At 40.3% G+C, this 19,492-nt stretch overlaps 1 protein-coding gene across 1 annotated transcript in view; it reads right to left on the reverse strand.

The window, feature by feature from the left end:
- Positions 1–12,645: 12,645 nt before the first annotated feature.
- PROX1 (prospero homeobox 1) overlaps positions 12,646–19,492 on the reverse strand; it is a 47,308-nt gene continuing 40,461 nt past the window's right edge. Inside the window, exon 6 of the mRNA XM_058419861.1 lies at positions 12,646–15,945. Within this exon, the coding sequence (XP_058275844.1) occupies positions 15,760–15,945 (186 nt within the window). The 3' untranslated portion in view covers positions 12,646–15,759. The remainder of the gene's footprint in view (positions 15,946–19,492) is intronic.

Genomic DNA, 19,492 nt, shown 5'->3' on the forward strand with positions numbered 1-19,492 from the left:
GGGTAGCTGGAAATAGTTTTGATGCTTACACACAGAGCCCCTCTCTATACACTTAGCACAGGAAAATACTTCCTAGTGCTGGTGTTTTATGGATAGAGAAGTTGAGGCACAGGCCAGAGTTCTCTTATTTTTCCCGGTCCTCCATTGGAGTCTATTGCCTGTGCCTTTCCCCTCTGCTATCCATGCCTCCCCCAGTATTTCACCGTGCTCAATTAAAACCTGGATTTGCCCAGCAAAGGAAATGGCCACTAAGTCATAGAGGGACCAGATTCTTTGTGGAGAGGATTTTCAAACCTAATGCAAGAGGAGAAAGGCCTCTGATACCGGCGGAACATTGGGATTTTCCCGCTTAGAAGCCCTTTCCATTTACAAAACTCCTCTTTACTGTGTATTTTTCCCACAAATCTACCTGCTTGTATAATTTTATACATTCTTAGGTGTTGTCCTCACCTTCTAAATTTCGTTTACCTTTCACTTTACATTAAAGCACCGAAATAGAAGAAGCCACTACCACAAGCTTAGTACCTTACGGGCTATGTGCTGCTATCCACTTGGAGAGAATTTCACTCTAGGAAATTTTCCAGCGGAGACAGGCTGAGATTCCAGGGATGAATTTCCAGGAGAAAATAGCATCTTCTTTCCTTGTTCTGAAGTCAGTTCAAGACACTGAATACAATACCTGTGTCAGTATATGTTAGTATTTCTTATTTGTCTCATAACTGTTCTTAGTGAGCTAGTTGCCCTATAACCCCAGACAAGGGAACCTGCTGTTCTGAGGAGTTTCAAATTGCAACCCCATGCCTACATCTCCTGCCACCTTTCAATGCTGTGACTTACTCACACATGATATATGTGTCCATAAGACTCAGATTTTAGAAAATATTATCTGTTCTAAAGAAACAAAACCCGTGTCTTTCCAAACTTTCTTCACCGATATTTTTCTTCCTCTTCATTTTATGTCTCAGAAACCTGACATGCTGAGTGGTGCACGTTGATTTATATTTCTTTAATGCAAGAATATCAGTGAACCTAGCAGAATGTATGGATTTTCTTTTATCCTTAACTGAGCATATAACATTTTAGCAAAATGAATATATACCGTCTCCAGCCTACTGCATTTCCTTCGTATTTTTCACATAACTTTACCTTGCTCTTTCTGTATTTCATTGAAGTAACAGCTCACCTTAGTTTATTTGTAAGGCCATCCATGCTATCATATTACTGCAGATTCTACAGATAAAGATGAGGAGAAAGTGGAGGAATGGAAGGAATGGATGCAAGAGTAATGTTTATGAAGCACACAGATAACTTTCAGTGGAAGATGCTGTGAAAGTGCAAAGCTCTATTATTTTTGCTATTATTACTTTATTATAAGTGGTTACCACACAGATCTCTGACTGGATGAATTAAACTCAAATAAAAGCAAGGACTGATTTCAGCTATTCCTTACTTAATCCTATAAACAGTCAATTGATATCTTAATATATATTGCTGCTGCTTCTGGCCAGGAAGTCATGGGAGGAGATAAGGTATTATTGGTTTTATCTGCTGTGTGCCTTACATAGAGGGCAAATCCAGTTTTTCTTTTTTGTGAAATATCTTGACATTTAGCTGTGGTCCTCTGATCTTGAAGCTTGAGTTTTGTGGTGGAATGCATCAATATATGGAAATTTGGGGCTTGGGTATAGAATAAAATTGGCATTCTGACTTAACAATAAATAGGCAGGGAATTGCCCTTTGTTTTCAAGTGGAATCTACCTAAGAATTTTTCCAGGTGGGGAAAACAGTGTATGACTAATACAGACTTTGTTTTCTATGCTGAGGTGGTGTGTGGGGTAGTCCTGATTAGTGCAGATCTTGTAGGAGGTACCTGAGCAATGCCTTATAAAGATAACCTGCTGCTACTGTGCACAGGCTGAAACCTCACCTGATGTAAGCTGATGTAACACTACTAATGTCAAAATCTCTTTTTCTGACCTTGGTCTCTCAGTCCAGACCACCAAAAGTATCACAAGCCATACCTCAACCCGCCCAGAGAGATGAACTCCCCAACTGTCAGCTCTGCAAGCCACATCGGCTGATTTAAAAGCGCTACAAGATTTGTGGGTACCTTCCAAGCGATATTAAGATATTCTCTAATTTGTCTTTCTCCAGACAGCTGGAGTGTGGTATTACCAGTTTTTAGCCTCCCTAGAGCTGGTAACAACTGCTCACCCAGGGACACCCCATTTCTTTACTTGCAGAAAACATCTAGATTTGTAAACGTCTACAAGTGCACTCCTCAATGCAAACCTTTGACCGTAGGCCTGTTTCTCCACTTAGGCGTACTCCTGCACTGGTGTAAATCTGATTTTAGTCTGGATTCACGTGTTTATGCCTCACAGGGGTGGAGGGCTGCATCCACAGAGGAAAGCAGCCAAGAACATCTCAGTACAGCCTTCTCCAGTATAACAAAACCAATCAGGTGTTAAACAGCAAAAGACTCAATCAATAAAAGGACAAATATTTTTCAGAATTCTTTTTTAGGTTGGAAAATTAATTTTAATTAATTTGAAGTGGAGGAGGCACTCCTCTGCTCCATTGCCATGCAGAGAACATCAGGGGCTACAGCCCTGAAGTCCTGTGCTCTCCAGTGCCCATTGTGGGATCATGTAGGTTTTGGGGATGTTGAAGACGGATTGGCCCCTTCTTTGTAGTTCTCTTTACAAGGTCCTGTAGGGACCCCAGAGGTTGGCCCCAAAGGCTGGGAGGAGGAGACATGGGTTTGCTCCTGCGCTCCATAGGAGATGCTCTAGCTGAGTCAACTAATTCTGTGTCTTCTTGCAGGATTCAGCAGCTTAATGGACATTTATTAACATGTTAAAGTTTTTATGATGCAGAACTTAAGCATGGAATGGGCTCAGCAGGTGCTCCCCTGGATACCAACTGCCTGGCTGGGAGCAAGTTGTACCAGACAAGAACACTGCCCTCTACTCTCCCTGAGCACTCTATGTGTCACTTATTTTTTGGGTGTACAAAAAAATACCCTTCCCATCCCTTTCAAAACAAACCCATTTGAATCAGGCTACTGCAGCAACAAAATCCCAACTAGGAGCAACAGGGGGGAAAAAAAAGCACACAAGCCACTACCATCCCCCACTTCCCAACCATCATCATTTGCCATGAACTAAAAACCAGCAGCTTCACTTGATTTCATTTTTGGTAATAACAACAACAGAAATTTGCATCTGGGCTGACAATGTGGATAGTGAGTGCTAGCCCAGTGCGATTTGAAATTGGCAAGTTATAGCAACCCTCTGGAAAACCAGGATTTACAAGGGAAATGCTGACAAACACTTAACTACAGTGGCACTTGCTCTATACCATATAACACATAAAACAGTGAAATGGAACATAAGTCTCTTCTAATTATTGAAAATATTTTGGAGCTGCCTTTTGCTAAAACATTCATTTTCATCTTGTCTTTCAGATAATTCTTTTCTCTCTCAAAGGAAATTTTGTTCTAAGCCACCTATCTTAAAAAAAAAAAAGCTGTTAATCACCATTAAAAGAGCAGCGTTCTGCATGTGATTTTTGGAAGGCTGTGTATAATAAGAAGAATTTCAAGGCAGCGTGGACTTGCATGACACCACATTATTGCATGAGCAAAAAAACCAGTACAGAATGGTAATAACCATTTGTCAGAGGCAGCACGGAGATTATATTATAACCCTTTGTGTGTGTGTGTGTGTTTGTGTCTATCCTGTATAAAGCAATCAGACGCCTTCCAATTTCCAAACACCTGATAATGCTAAAGTTTATTTTATCACAGCCAAGGTTATATTTTCTTTCACTTCATAGTGACCCTAGGAAGAAGAGGAATAATGGATTGGGAACCTATTATAGCTATTCTGTGTTAAACAGCCAAGTAAAGGGCAAATATAGTTCTGTAGTGGAATCAATCACTGAACCCATCAGTGAGAATGACCCTCCTGGCCCCCACCTTCTTCCCCATGCCTAAGAATTTGCCATATTCAATCTTTAGGCTCTGAACCCAAATGCCCTTTGAAAGTGAATTTATGATCACTTCATCACACTGTCTATTAGCTCACTTTCTAACAAATAGGATTGAGAAATATATGGCAGGAACTGCAACGGCACATTTCCAACTAATGGTTAAAATGTCAGGGCGATAATGTACAAGTGCATCTGCCCTCAAACACAAAATCAAACGCAGCTTTACAAGGGCTGTCGCCATTCCACTTTAGTTAAAGACTTGCAAGCTTCCTTCTTCCCTTTTGCAGGGCTGCAGTTTGGAAGCTGCTGCATCTCATCAGGGCTCGGTTTGCCAGTGCTGTACTGTACTTCATTAGGCAGCTCTATTTAATGGTTTCAACAAAAGCCATCATTTTAGCCCAACTGCCTTGACTAAATTAAAATTTCCAATCTCTGTTTTAGTGTTCTGCAACTGATGTATACATAAGCAAAACTGGTCAACATCTGCCAGGGGGTTGGCCAAAAGTTCTGTAAAGATGTACTTCACATTTCTGAAGCATGTGCAAAGTAACAACGTACTTATCCTCCTGAGGGCTCTCATGATTTTACTTCACCATTTGTTCAGACACACTTTAGCAGCATATAAGCCATACAGTTGATTCTCCCCTTGGTTGCAGTTTTATCTGTAGTGTCATTTTGAGTAATTGGGGTATGGTAGCTGATCAACTTTCAGGTTTCTCATTGGCAGAAAGGGACTGTATTGGCACCAAGAAAGAATATGATGGGTCCTCTCGGTGCCTGAGCAAGTGTCCCTCTTTTGCACTTGGCTACCCAAGGCCATTAGAAAATAAGCTTAATAAAGCAACTCAGTGTATACATCTTAACTATTCCCAGCTAAGGGGATGCAGCTATAGAAGAAATATTTTAAACCAATATGAAAGATGGTAAATGTACATATTTAGTCAGTGATCTGTGAAAGTTTTTGAATTAGTTTTTAAAGCTTTGTTAAGACCAGAACGCACAGATGTTGAAAACAAGTTCAGATGTAGCGACAGATGGTATTTGATTATGAAGCAGACTGTTCATATAATACAAAGATGCTGCTTCTGCCATACACAAGTAACTGCAGAGAGTGCAGTAGAAATTTTGGAAGGCAGAGCAGTTCAAGAGGTTCTTTGTGCGGCAATAACTTTCACGTTTTTCCAGCAGTGCTAGAATTGGGATAATTTTCTTTCTTTTACAGTCAACTCCCTCACCCCCCTTCCCCCACTCGCCATTTTCTCCCCTGTTGTACAGCCCTCTTGCACTTTTTCTGATCCTCTTTTCAGGTCGTTTGAAATCAGATTAAGGATAACTGCACTTTATTTATATTTATGGAATAACAAAGTTCCTTAAGGTTAAAGTAACAACAATATTATACATTACTGATATTATTTATATACAAAGACTGCCACGTTTTGGGCAAATCCTGAATTTTGCAAGCGATGTAGCACTACATCCAGAGTCACTGGGCTGCTGTCTTTTGCTGGGGACAACATACATGCCACGTTCACCTTGTCAAAACCACCGTCACCCCCGTTCACTTCCCTCCTCCAAAGAGGTGTGAGAAAGAGGGCACTGAAATTTGAAAATACAGGGAGGGAGATGCATGAAGGGCAGGGGTGCCTGACACCGGGCACCAGCTTCACCCCATCACTGCTGTGGTGGGGGGTCCAGACCCCTCCTGCCACCGCTGTCCTCCGGCACTCCCTGGGAGCCTTTTGGCCACCAGCTCTGGGCCCCTTTGCCCCGAGCAGGGAGCGGCTCCTGCGGCCTCAGGCAGCGCCCATCCGCAACAGGGTCGCTCTCCGGCAGAGCTGGGTTTCCCCCTGGCCCCAGCACAGCGCCCCTTGACCTTTTCTTTCCCTGCCCTCGCTGGGTCAGCCACCCTGGGCTGCCAGCAGCAGCCGGCCGTGGCCCCGCTTAAATGCTGCTGAACGCCCCGGAAATTTAGGGAAGGGCAGAAACACCGTCTCAGCAGCACGCTCTTCCTGACGGAGGGAGAAAGCTGACTCACGGGCAGGGGGACAGCCTTGCCATGAGTGGGCTTCTCCAATGTCCGGGTGAACAGAATTTTAACATATCGCCTCTGGCCACTAGCAAAGGTGCAAAAGGATGCCAGGGGGCAAGCTTTCAGCTCGGAGATGAAAGCGGCGGGGCAGCAGGGTGTTTGGGAGGGCCGCGCAGGATTCCCGTGTGCCGCTGTCAACCCGCGCCGTGAATTAGGGACCGGGCGCTCATGAGCGACGCGCCGGGCTGCGGGAGCAGGAGCCGCTCCCAGCTCTGCGGGGGCAGCTGCGGGCTCCTGGGCACATGGACCACCATCCCGCATCTCCATTTCACTCCCTTTAAAATGGAGACGCGCAACAGGAATAGATTTGAGCGCAGCCTTTTGAAAGTGCTCGAGATTTTTTTCCCCTGTAGCGCTCAGCGAGTGGTGGAGCTCCCCCCGCCTGAGTTCTAGGTTTCTCCCAAAGCTGGGAAGTCACAATGCATATGTGCGTGCAAGAAAGCGGTGAAGCTCATTTCATATTTTACCGCTTTCCAAACGCACACATTTTTTATCGGGAAAGATTTGGAACACACCCCTTGACCCCAGCGTCCTTATGCTTCCAGACTGCGGTGTGAGACAAGCTCTGGTTTTCAGATAAGCCTTTAAAGCAGTTTAAACCTCTGCCTCGTGTGCTGTTCAACATCCAACCCTGACTGTCCTGTGGCTTTCTTAAATATGCCAGCAACTACTGCCATGCACGTAGTTCACCTGGGGCAGGTGAAGCCCCTGTCCGAATGGCCAGACTTCGGCGCGAGTCGGGCAGCCGTGCAGCACCTGGGGGGCGTGTGTTGTCAGAGCCTTGTGTGGACTACTGGGAAATGGTAAAAATAATAATAAAAAAACCAACCTAAAGTGCCTCCACTTCAGAGAAATCTGGCCTTACGGTTTCGACTGGAGCATCATCTCTTCCTTTAAAAGCTCTGACCAAATTATTGAGCTGATAAACGATTTCCCTTGGTTTTACATGTGCTGGCATGAATTATCCTTGAGTGCTGCATATTAGGGTTGTTTTGTACTAAAAGGTGTTAAACACTTGTAATAAATATTTTTCCTTATTTCCCCTAGGACACTGTTCCATCTCTGGTTGGTGAAGCATAAAAAAGAGCTGTCATGCCCAGTTTTAATAGGCAATAGGATTTCAAGCCCCCAGAGTTGTTTCACAGTCTGGCAGTGGCCATAATGAAACTGGCCACTGTTGCCACAAGACTTTTTCCTCTCATGCGTTCTCCCCTGTTACCTCCCACAGCTGCTTGACTGGCAGGTCTGTTGCAAACCACAAACATATTTACATTGGAGCCAGTAGTATTTCTTTAGCTATCTGTGCCATCTTTCTCGGTTTTTATTTTCCTTTGCCTAGATAGAGACTCAACCTTAAGCCTAATTTTAAAGAATAAAATTAAACTGTGCATGCAATTAACTGCATTTTGGTATGAACAGCAGTTCATTTTCATGTGTTTTGTTGTGAAGCGAATAGCTTGTCTGTTTGTTTGTTTGTTTTTTCACACTGATTCCCAAATAAATGGGAAAGTACTACTATTCACTTGCCCAGGATTTATTCACGAAAATGCAATCACAGCCTCCCAGACTCTGGGCAGAGTGAGGTGGGGGGGGAGCCGGGGTGGGGGATGTCCTTTCTCTGGAGGAGAGTCAGTGTCTCCCTCTGCTCTGCAGCTCTGGAAAGAGTCAGGAAAACCAAAGCCAACAAGCAATCATTTGGGCTTCTAAAATTTTTAATATCTAAATGCAAGATACCTCTTTCATCTCTTTGAGGTACAGGTATGGTTGTGGTCCTAATAAACAGTACACAGAAATGGCCACTGTAGCAGCTGATGGATTTTCTGCACCCACCAATCTATTGAGCTTTAACAGGCAGCTTCTCCAAATGCCCCTGCCCACTGAAAAGCTGGGAGAATAGGCAGGCCCTGCAATGTGCCCAGAGGGTCAAACACTTGGACCAGGCACGGAAACAACCCTCCTACCCCCTAGCCCTGTTTATCTAGCAGCCCTGCCTTCACCCTGGGAGCCCTTCGTCCCCATTCAAAAAACAGAATTTAGCAAAGATTTAATTTTGCATATTGTGTTCTTTAAACAAATGGAATGCCATATTTTAAAAGTCAATAAGGTGAGTTTGGGGAAGCACTGGAACCCATTGCTAAGAGTGAGGGATGTATTTGCCATTATTTCCCAAACACAGTCAGTTGTGTGCTGCCACTCTCCCTCCTAACAAAGAGGGAAGACTGGATCAGAAGGGATCATCTCCATAGAAATTGTGTTGGCACAACCCAGACTGGGCATAAATAAGGGTACAGACCAAGAAAACGAGAGCAATTAACCCTTTCAGGCTCTCAAATGGCAAAATGCAGTCTTCCATGTTCAGCTGCTCAGTAATGTGATATGTAAAACACCCCAGTTGCTAGTGATGGTCTCAGTGACATAAAATTGTTCAATTCTTTGCCTTGCTCGGGGATATTCATGTCTTCCTTATGATTTTTAAGCTAGAACATAGTATCTTTCTTATTGTAAAAATTCCAGGTATTAGGGGAACTGAGGATTTCCAAGCACAGATGGCCAGATCTGCAGAACTTGGATCATTTCAGGGTGCTTGAAGCCTGGGAAAGTTGATTTGGCCCTCTGCAATGACAGGGACTACTTGCCAAGCTCCAGTCTAGCTCTGAACTCCTGCAGTATTCTGAGATGCCAATAACTAGGATTTCTTATTTAGAGATCTGTGTGCTTTCCACTGCAGGGTAAAATGGCAAATAATGTCCTGCAGTTCACAGTATACTTGAGAGAAAAACTGTTAGAGGCAGACTGAGCTGGCAATTACCCACACAGCTCAGATACTCTGGTCCATTAACTGAGTACCTGAGGATGATCTCCCTCTCCCTCATCTAGTTAAGTCTTGATAATGTCAGACAAAAATTATTTTAGTATGTTGGTTTGGTAATGTGGAGAGATGCAACTAGAAGAGGCAATTTGTTTGCAGGAAAACCAGAGATCTCACATTTAAATGACTACTAGTTATGTAGATGTAACTTCATGACCTTCCACAGACCTCCTTTGCACCTCATGTTGAGGTGGCCCAACAAATCCAACTCCAGTTGTATAAAAATACACGGAGTTTTAACTGCTGTTACAGATATGAAGTATTTATTTGGTTGTTACAATGAAGCTAGAGCTGAATTCAGGCTCCAGCTCATCTCTAGTGTCCTGAGGCTGAATCAGGGAAGATACTTAAAATAAATGACCTCAGATCAAAATATATTTTTAACATGCTTCTCCTTCAAAATCAGAAGAGTCTTGCAGGATTTTGTGATCTAAATAAGCTACAGTCTTACTACCATCTGCACCAATTCTAAGCCAAAAAGAGAACTTTCATATCTGAAACAATCATGTAAATCAAAGGTCCACTCAACCCCCAAATTTTAACACTCATATGAAACAGCAGACACAGCAAAGAGCAAGAGAAAAACCATGAACAAATACATTTTGATGAACTGTGCAGGAACAGAGTAGTTATATATGATGCTGATGAATACACAGCTTGAAACAGAGGAGATCCATGAGTGATGGATTGTAACAAAGAGAACAGAGGACGTACCACTAACACAGCCAAACTGGTAAGAGCAATAAAAGTGACCCAAATGTGAACCACCACAGCTCAGCAAGCACTATCCCTACACTCACCCACCTTGAGGAACTCCCTGTTGCCAGGTGTACCCAGGAAATGATTTAACAGTATAAACAAAAGTACCTTCCAGCTCCCATTTCATTTAAAGGGCTGTCTATGCCTCAGACATAACAGGTCTCTTCCAGGGAGTTATTCCTTGTCAGACAGACTATTGCAAAATAACATTCATTATCTTAACCGGCGCTGTGCTGGAGGTAGGGCACCGAGGCCATAAATCATTATATCCATTTTGCAAGAGGGCTGGTAGTTCCATTAATAAATAATTTGAACTAAGGGGAAAGGAAAACCTTCAGAGGACCACAGTGTTAGGCACAGCCTGGCCACGGCCGAGCGGTTCAGGAGTTCACCTCCTGACATGGGGCAACATAAACTTTTGGAAATAAATGTAAACAATGGCAATGAGCTTGTAATTTATATTTTATTTTGCACAAGCTTGCATATATACTGCACATACATTCAGTTTAGAGAAGATGGAAGGCACACAAGGCAATTGAACTACTGTATCCTTTAAGTGGTACAAAGCAAAAAGGTAAAAGTCTGGAGAGTATACAAAAGCTTTAAACACACAAAATAAAATCCATCCCCCCCCCCCCCCAACATTTTTTTCCTGTGTTTATCTTAAATTTAGTAGCTGCCAAGCTAGAATTGTAACTTTTTTTCAATCAATTGTCTACTGCACCTTTTTTTTTCCAAACGGACAGGGGAGTCTTATTGTTTTATCTTGTCATCAATTAATATTACAGTACATCCTTGGTAATACAAAATTGTACACCTTCATCAAATAAATTAGGATAAATTAAACCAATAAATTATGCAAAGTCTTCAGAACAATAGACGACAACAAAAAAATCCACAGTTGAAATTGCCTCTAGCTAAAAAATAAAATAAAAAAAATCAAAAATTGACTTTATCAGTTCAGTTATTGTACTATCTTCAAATTAAAGGGTCTTTATTACAAAAAAAGAGCTTAATAATGCTATTTACAACATATTGCTAAATAATATAAAGGCAGTGTTTTGTCACTTTTGTAACTATATACATATGAGTAATGGCTGGGACAACATCAGTTTAAACCTTAACCTTTGACTCTTCTGGGCAGCATTAAAACCAACCTAAAGAGGCTTTTCTTCCCTCCTTTTTTAGTTTCTGACTCTTACGTGTTATATGGTAATGAGATGGTTATTGTGTTTGTCTACTATCTCACTCGAGTGGTACAATTAATGCAGAAGGTATGGATTTTAGAGAAAAATGTCAGCTCACTGTTTCTTCTAGATTTGTTTCTATATATCCCAGTATTTGTGCATTTGGAAGGTGGCTGCTTTGGGAGAGAGGTGACTGTGGCTCAGATGAAAAGACTGAATAAAGTCGTAGTGCCACCACCTTTCATACACTAAAAAGGATATTCCTAAGAAGATACAAAGGTTAAATACCAGTTTTCATCCCAGCTCTAAATATGAGCATTTTTAGCTTCAGTTTATAGATGGTTTACAACCAACAGTTCTACAGAAAACAAAATTGCATTTCCTTCAACAGAACATTTAAGTGCAATACAGTAACTGCTTACTCATATAAACCAGTTACATTCCTTAAGGGGAGCTTTTCGAAAACAATGCGTATCGGAATTTTCAAACACAGAGTTGGTACCAGAAGGAAACATTTGCACTATTAACACCAATGATTGCTATATAATACACATGGCAAATATAGTTTTTGCTTTCACTTCTCATGTACAGTGCTCATTTGGGGGGTTTTGTAAACCACTTTCCATTTTTAATATATATATATATATCTTTCTGTATATATATATATGTATAATCTTTCAATGCTGCTGGTGAAAATCCTATCTTTAAAGCCACAAAATCTTCACCTTTATTTCTTAATTAATATTAACCTGTGGAAAAAAAACATTTTTCTATTAACTGACTTCATATACATAGAAAAAAATTCTGCAATTTTACAGAAACTGTATTACCCATTCCCTTGACATCTGATGAAAGAGACTTAACTTTTAAAAGTAGAGAGCTGGATTTTCAAGAATGCTTTCAACTATCTACACTGTTACTGTAGTGTTTCTTATAAATTCAACAGATGTTTTCAGAATGTAGTTATTAAAATCTTATGTCTTTATGCAAGAACAGCCGTAAGGTTGAATATTTACATTGCTTTATAAAAGTTCCCCTCGATTTTCAATGTTCACCCACATACCTGGTACAGTAACAAAGATTCTGCAAACTTAAAACACTTTAATTAAATAATACTCAGAGGCACAAAGCAAACCTCAGGAATACATGGGTGAACACTTCCTTAAATAATTACTACATTCTAACATCTTCCACGTGTTTACCATTAAATGTGAAACGTTCCCATTAAACAACCAGAGATACAGTAAGAATTAAATGTTTTGTAGTTTCAAATAGAACATTCTTTTCACAAAACATAACAAATGTCTAAAATAGGTTCTTAATCTAGATAGGAAAAAGGTAAGCTTTTCACTTCATACGCATCTTTAGTGTGTGTGTGTGTTTTTGTGTAAATATACATACATATGCCCACACATGTTGTCCTCTGTGTGTGACCATATACATATCTGCACATATGTCACGTATGAAATATTGCTTCTATACTACTTTTCATCAGGCTAAGAAAACACAAGATTTGCACCACATTTACAAAAAATTGGCTTCTACAAGAATTTTCAAAACTCGAATGCTGCTCAAACAATTGAGAAAAAATAATTTGCGTTATCAAACTGTTCTAAAAATTCTCTTCTTCAAAAACGTATTCTCCTGCTTTGTTTTTTTTTAAATTTTTTAAAATTTTTAAAAAGACACAAAATATGCATAGCTATCAACATTATGTCAAACAGCCGGGGAAAAAAAAAAAAAAAAAAAAAAAAAAAAGAAGTCAGTGTTTATTGCAGCTGTAGTAATTGAAAAATAAAGTTTAAAAGATGAAAATTGTAAGCCACAGAAGGCACAAGAACAATTGTACTTGTGGGGGAAAAACTGGTATTTTGAAGGATTTTTTTTTTATCCTTCCGCTGGTGTATTTAAGGTCTAGGCACAGACTATAACCTCAAGTTTATATGCAGAAATAAATCTGAATTAGCAGTAAATGAATGACAAGATGGGGTTTCTACACGGATTTTGAAATTCTTTTCCTATGTAAACCTTCCATTACAATAAAAGTAGCCTCCTGCCTTTTAGCCATTTTTACTGAAATAATATTGAGATCATTTAAAAGAATCTGGATTCGATTCTACTTGGAATTCACTACAAGCTATGCCACGTATTTGTAATTTTAGGTGAATTGGGAGGCACAAAGGCAATATGGCTATAAAATGCAAAAAAATCACATAACTGAAATGATCAAATTATCGCTTATTCCTTTTTCAGACCAAGGAGGTTTTTATTTTGCTTTTAAGATGAAATTTCTATTCCTAATTCCTATGCCTCATTTACTATTGAGATTATACTACCCATAAATAAATAAATAAATGCAATAACATCAAGTGTTGAGTACACAATTTCACTTATTTAGATTATGTGAATCCCATTGCAGCCAAATAATAATAATATTATTAATAATATTAATAATAGAATAATAATAGAATAATAATAATAATATAAAGCAACGGTAAAATCACAGGTTGAGATGGTAGCTAGTAGTATGTCCACATAGTATGATTAAAGTATGGCTTTGCTTTCTTATGTCCAAGGTGACAATGCAAAGTAATAATCTGCATCTGATGGCATGCCAATGATGAACTTACTGTATTAAAACTTGAGCATTTTATGCCACTTCTTCCCATAAATCAAAAAAAGTGCATGAACACAATTTTCATCCTTTCTTACTCAGAATTCATTGGAGTTACATCTTTATGAAGTGTAATGTTTACCAAATCATGCACACACGCAGAAAAAAAAAAATGAAGAAAAAATAAAACGAAACAAAATTTAAGAATATAAAAGAAAGAAAAAAAAATCCTGTTTACTGTAAGGATACGTACAGTATTAGGTACTCTCAGGGAGTCTAAGATTAAGATTTGTTTTGCTTTTAAATGCATAGTGAAAATGTTGGCACTTCATCCCATGCTATTGTCTGCATTGCCTATACTCCACAGATACTGCCAGTGCTTGAAAAGAATGACAGGGAATCGGAGGATTGTGCTGTTTAATTTGAAGTCAGCAGGTTTTTAAGGCTTTCTGCTAACAATAATTGCTTTCATACATTTCTGTCTATCAGCAGTATTTGTAAATGAAGTGAAATTGCAATGGTCAGGTCAGCTCTTTAGTCACATGGGTAAACTTTCACTCTCCAAAGTCAAAATGTAATTTTAAAATAAAAAAGATACCAAAATCCTCAATGGTCTAAATATAATTCATGGCTAATTAGGAACTCCCTCTAGGTTTAGATTGAATTATGTAGGGGAAAATACTATTGATGATAACAATAAATTCTTACTGCATCCGTACAAAAGACGACAAAGAAAATGACAAATACAGTGTTCCATAGCATATTCAACCTTCCCCCAAACTTCTTGAGACAATTTCTTTCTGAAAACATGAGAAAAGGAGAGCCACTGAAGAAAGCACAAGAACTAGCAGCTAGCTTTCTTTCTTTCTGTCATATTGTGGTGTAGCATTCAGGCAAACCCAGATCCATCAGGGACTTTACACTGTAGCTCAGGTTTTGGTCACCACTAGCTCTAGCTTCAGAAGACAAGTGCAGCCACGTTGCTCAAATAGATTTTTTTTTTTTGTTTTGTTTTGTTTTGTTTTTGTTTTTTTTTAAGCTGCACTCACTGTAATTTTAAAAATCCAATTTGGCTATCTGAACCCTGCATAGCCAGGAGGACACTGTGATTTTTGTATAATGCTTGATTAGATTTTTATGAAAATGCAACTTTTTTTCTTCTGATTAGGAAAAGACTAATTATATTTTATAGCTACAAACAAGCCTATTTTTTTTTTTTTTCTTTCCTTTGCCTCAGCAATGTGAGGTGAAGTTTCTTCTACTGTATCTAAGATCATTCAAAAAGTGCTTTTCAGGACAGATATCAAATATGGACAGGAAACTTTGCAGGCTGGAAAGGAGATCTTTTGGGGCAAAATGGACTAAGAAAAGAATAAATTTAGGAACTAATGCCACTTCAAGTAAGACCGAGACATGGCAATATACAATGCTGAAGGTTTTGTTTTTACTCTATGGAGAGTGAAATGCTTCCGCTTTAGTAAGCTGACCATATTCCAAAATTAGTGTGGTTGTTACAATATCGTGCATGAATTACTGGCCTAACCCTGCAAGAACAGTATTTGATTTGTGCAAACATCCCTTGCTGCAATTTAGAGAAACAAGAACCTGGCATGTTGGTTACTGGTGCAGGGTATCTGTCATTTCTGTAAGGAAAACATGAAGCATAGGGTTTGCTTTTTTGGGTGTCACTTCTTGGAGTGAGTACCTAAAACAGATGTATTTTTTTGAAGTATGAAACAAAATCTAGTTATTGATTAAAAAGTATATAAATATAAATAAAAAAGCTCGAAGCTTATGAAGTGACTCCACAGAGTTCAGACCTTTAGCAGTATAAACATAATATAAAGTTCATTGTCTGTAGTATTGTGCCATGACATTAGTCTCACCAAGACAAAATGCCACTTTGCAGCAAGCAATAAATCTGACAAAGCATTTTTAAACATAATGCCCTAACTTGCTAAGACAGGCTTTTACACGCTTCCAAACTCTTCTCCCTGAAAATTAACCCCGTTGATTCTTCAAATGTTAAGGGTCTCGGGCAAAAGTAAACCAAAGGCTGAAGTAAAACAACCATCCCCTTGGAACTGAACGAAAACTTATATCCAGGAGGGATCAGTCTAATTTCATATACATATATATATGTATGCGATACACATATATATGAAATTAAAATAGAGACACACATGACTTGGGCATCAGAAGGGGACTGCTACTTTCATACATTCATAAATAGCTGCTGAACTCTCTACTCATGAAGAAGCTCTTGTAGGCAGTTTGGGGATTTGAAAATCTCAGGGACCTCACTGTCCAGCTTACAGATGACCTTGTATATGGCCTTCTTCCAGGAAGGATCAACATCTTTGCCTGCGATAATGGCATTGAAAAACTCCCGTAACGTGATCTGAGCCACTTCCAGGAATCTCTCTGGAACCTGCTGATACAAGGAGACAATGGCATTAATACAGTTTTCAATTTCAAGTCTCTGGTTCTTCAAAGGAAACTGAGCTAAGTTCTTTCTTTCAGAAAGGGGCTTACATAGCACCTGCATTTTCTAAATGTGGCAGCCCTCTATTCTCTTATGCAAAGCTGTTATATATAGTACTATAGCAATAACTTTTATAACATGTGTTAGAGATCTTTGTAAAGTCTACTGACAGAATGTAGGTAACAAAATGTTACTGTCTGAGTTGGGAGAGTAGGGGATTTATAGGATATAATTAGCAGGAGGGGAAACAATCACAATTATCTTTAAGGAAAGAAATCTCTGCTTGATATTTTACCCATGCATTTATGGCCGCGTTCTCCTCTCCATGTGAGAACTAATATGAAAGTTATGCATGCACAGAAAGCCCTTTGTACCTTTGTGCTTGACTTTGGTCACGACCAGTGCTGAAAGCAGTCAAAGAAATGGGGTATCTCTGAATGTTCTTTGTAGTTTAAAACCAATCAGGCAGGAAAGCCTTCAGCTAGTGGCTTGCTTCTGTGGCTGCTATGCACCAGAACCCCATAAAGTGGCTTTCTCAGGAGACTATGGTCTTTCCTTCTTTTTCAGGAGAGCACAAATACCACCCTAACCTCTTTAACGGGCGCATTGTGCTCCAAGTGGCTTCTGAGCTGGGATGCTTTAAACTCGTTTGTGGTTTCTTAAAGTCACTGTAACTTCACGGGGAAGTCAAACACCCAGCTCTAAGGAACGTGCCACTCTCAGAAGCCCCTGAACAATGGATGAATGTTACCCCCAAACTTTAGTAATTCATTCTAAGTAGTTGTCTCAGGCACCAGCACCACCTTCTCACCCTTTGCCTTAAATGATTCAAAAGCAATCACTCTAATGAACTGCAGGGCAGTTGCAAGGTTGAGGTAACCTCCATAAAGGTATTATTTTCCACTTTTATCACGGAAATGTGGCTTCACAGCTCTAGAACTGCTAATACACAGCCGGCCAGTAGCCAGCATGCTTATAATAGCAAGTATTCCCTCACTGCTAGTCTTTGTCCCCTCCGGCAAGAGGAGTTCTCCGACCTGCACTAGGAGCCACTTGAACCATTCCCGTGGCAAACAGACACTTGGGCAGCTCTTACTGATTTACTGAATTCAGGTCACACTGCCAGATCAAGGCCAGACCCTTATTCTCTACTTCAGGCTTTTCTTCTTGTCCCTTTGGAAACCACTTTCAAAAAACTTGTCTGGAAATGCATGTGATCAATCTAACAGAGCTCTGGAGCCTCACTCACGTATCATTGTTAGGGAAACACCAGCAGTTTGACAGCGACGTTCTGCCATCAAATAAGCATGAGATCAGCTCCCCCTGACACCAGCTGATGGACTTTGCTTCCAGAAGCCCCAGAGAATTCCTCTGTCTACCTCTGAGAGTGAAATCCAGCCCCGACATGTTTTGGGGGTTTTTGCTCCAAAAACCATCTGTGGAAATTTTTCATTCAACAGGGTGCACAGAAAGACACATCATTACAGATGGTCTCTTCCAGCAATAATTAAAAGAGAAGAAATTAAGTGTTAAGTTTCACTTACTCCAGCTCAAAGAAATTATTTAAAACTCCCCATAACCACTCAGCTGTTCAGGAATTTGGTAACATGCCGACAGAAAATACCATGCTTTCCTCATTCTTGCACTGCTGTAAGAATTGATATTCTTTTCTGTTCATGCCGTTCAATGCTCACACACTGTTCATCACCCTTGGTATTGCTGGGCACTAAATAAGGGGAAGGAGTTTCTGACTACATGATATGAAATCAGGAAAAGGAGTAGATAACCAAATTTATGGAGTAGACACTGATGTTAGTTCCTGAGAGCAAAACTTTTTGATTTTCGTGTCCACTCCAGAGGACCAACACTAGATGTCTTTCTTCCCTCCCAAGTTGCTGGAGATGAGAAAGAGGCAATTACAAGCACCTACATGAGAAGCATAAAGACTAAATCTCTCCTTCCTACCTCATGGTTACAACCATGACAACTTTAAGCGTGGAAATGACAAGCTGGGTCTTAAGTTGGGCCTATGCCATTCAATTTCTACCTGTGCATTTGAAAGTTTTCCAGGTGGAGGATGCCACTTTTCCATGGAGTAGACAGTGTGAAACCCCTAAACCCCTAGCTTTCAGGCCTTCCACCGCTGTAGTGACACGCAGGCTTTTTTTTTAGACTAGGAATTATCTTTTAAGGTCCAACTTTATCGTACCTGAGCCACATCTGCAGGGTCAGGCTTCTTTGAACCTGGTACAACAGGCTGCAGAGAGCAGCCCACAAACGTAACAGTGAACAAACCCAACAATGAACAAAGCCCGGTGGGGGCTTTGAAGAGACCCAACTTTTCAGCTTTTTCTTCCTCTGGAGGCTTCACCTTGTACTGCTGAGTTCCTAAAGATCACCCCTACTCCTAAGGCATTGGCACTCACAGCTCTTTCCTTTTGGGATGTTATTAGCATTTTTTCATGTCAGACTGGATTACATACATTATTTTGCATGTTGTAATGTGAATGCCATCGTGATTAATCTCACAGGATGGCAAGTCAGCCAACACTTTTCCTTTCTAGAAAGAGTATCTGCAGTGGTTTTTATTGGTGTGGTTTTTTGGTTTTGTTTTGTTTTTTGTTTTGTTTTTTGTTTTTTCGTTTTTTTGTTTTTTCGTTTTTTTGTTTTTTAAGATAAGAGAGTACTTGTCAAGTCCAGAGCCTGAAAATAAATATTTAAATGCATGGGTAGTTATATTTTTAGTGGGCAATTAATCAGTCAGCCATGTTAATTATGTGTCTGGGGGTAGCATTTCCCTGACCCTAAGTGATGGCGACCTATTCAGCGCATCTTTACACCTAACTGACTGAACATCTCCGAAGTAGGAACATCTGCATAAAATGCTTCAGTGACAAATAAACTCTTATCTACATTGCTTTTAATAGAACCAACAATCCCTAGTATGAACCCAGGGCATTTTCTTAGCATCAGGTGGCAGCAGTCAATCAAAGAATCACACTGTGCATTCACCAGGAGGAAAGACAATGAGGTCTGGTCGGGGGAGTCTAGGTGGGTCTCAGGCTGAAGCCTCCACATCAGTCTGATTTAGAAAGAAATCACACTTTGCTGCATGCTTTGTCAATGCAACTTCACTGCCAAGGGAAAAAGCCACAGCCCAGACTTTGGGCCACTGTAAATCAGCAGGGCTCTGCCAGCCTCGGTGCGGTTACGCTAATTTAGACCTGGTACACATCAGTCTTGTACTTTCTAACGCAGTCCAACAACCTCCATGGTGCCCTTTCTTAAGCCTTAGCCATGTTAACACGTCCCCTTTGTCTATGAAAACTGGGAGGGAATTAAAGCTCTCATCTGCTCTTGTCTATTTGTGCTGTTTTAACTACTGGCATTTTCCTTGGCTTGAAAAACAAACCTGAACTATTTCACTCTTGGGTTTGCGTGTGCAACTATCATGCCGAACCATTTGGCATAGCGCTGTGGGGGAGTGCTTTGT

Source organism: Hirundo rustica, chromosome 3, assembly GCF_015227805.2.
Source record: "Hirundo rustica isolate bHirRus1 chromosome 3, bHirRus1.pri.v3, whole genome shotgun sequence".
Classification (NCBI taxonomy): Eukaryota; Metazoa; Chordata; class Aves; order Passeriformes; family Hirundinidae; genus Hirundo; species Hirundo rustica.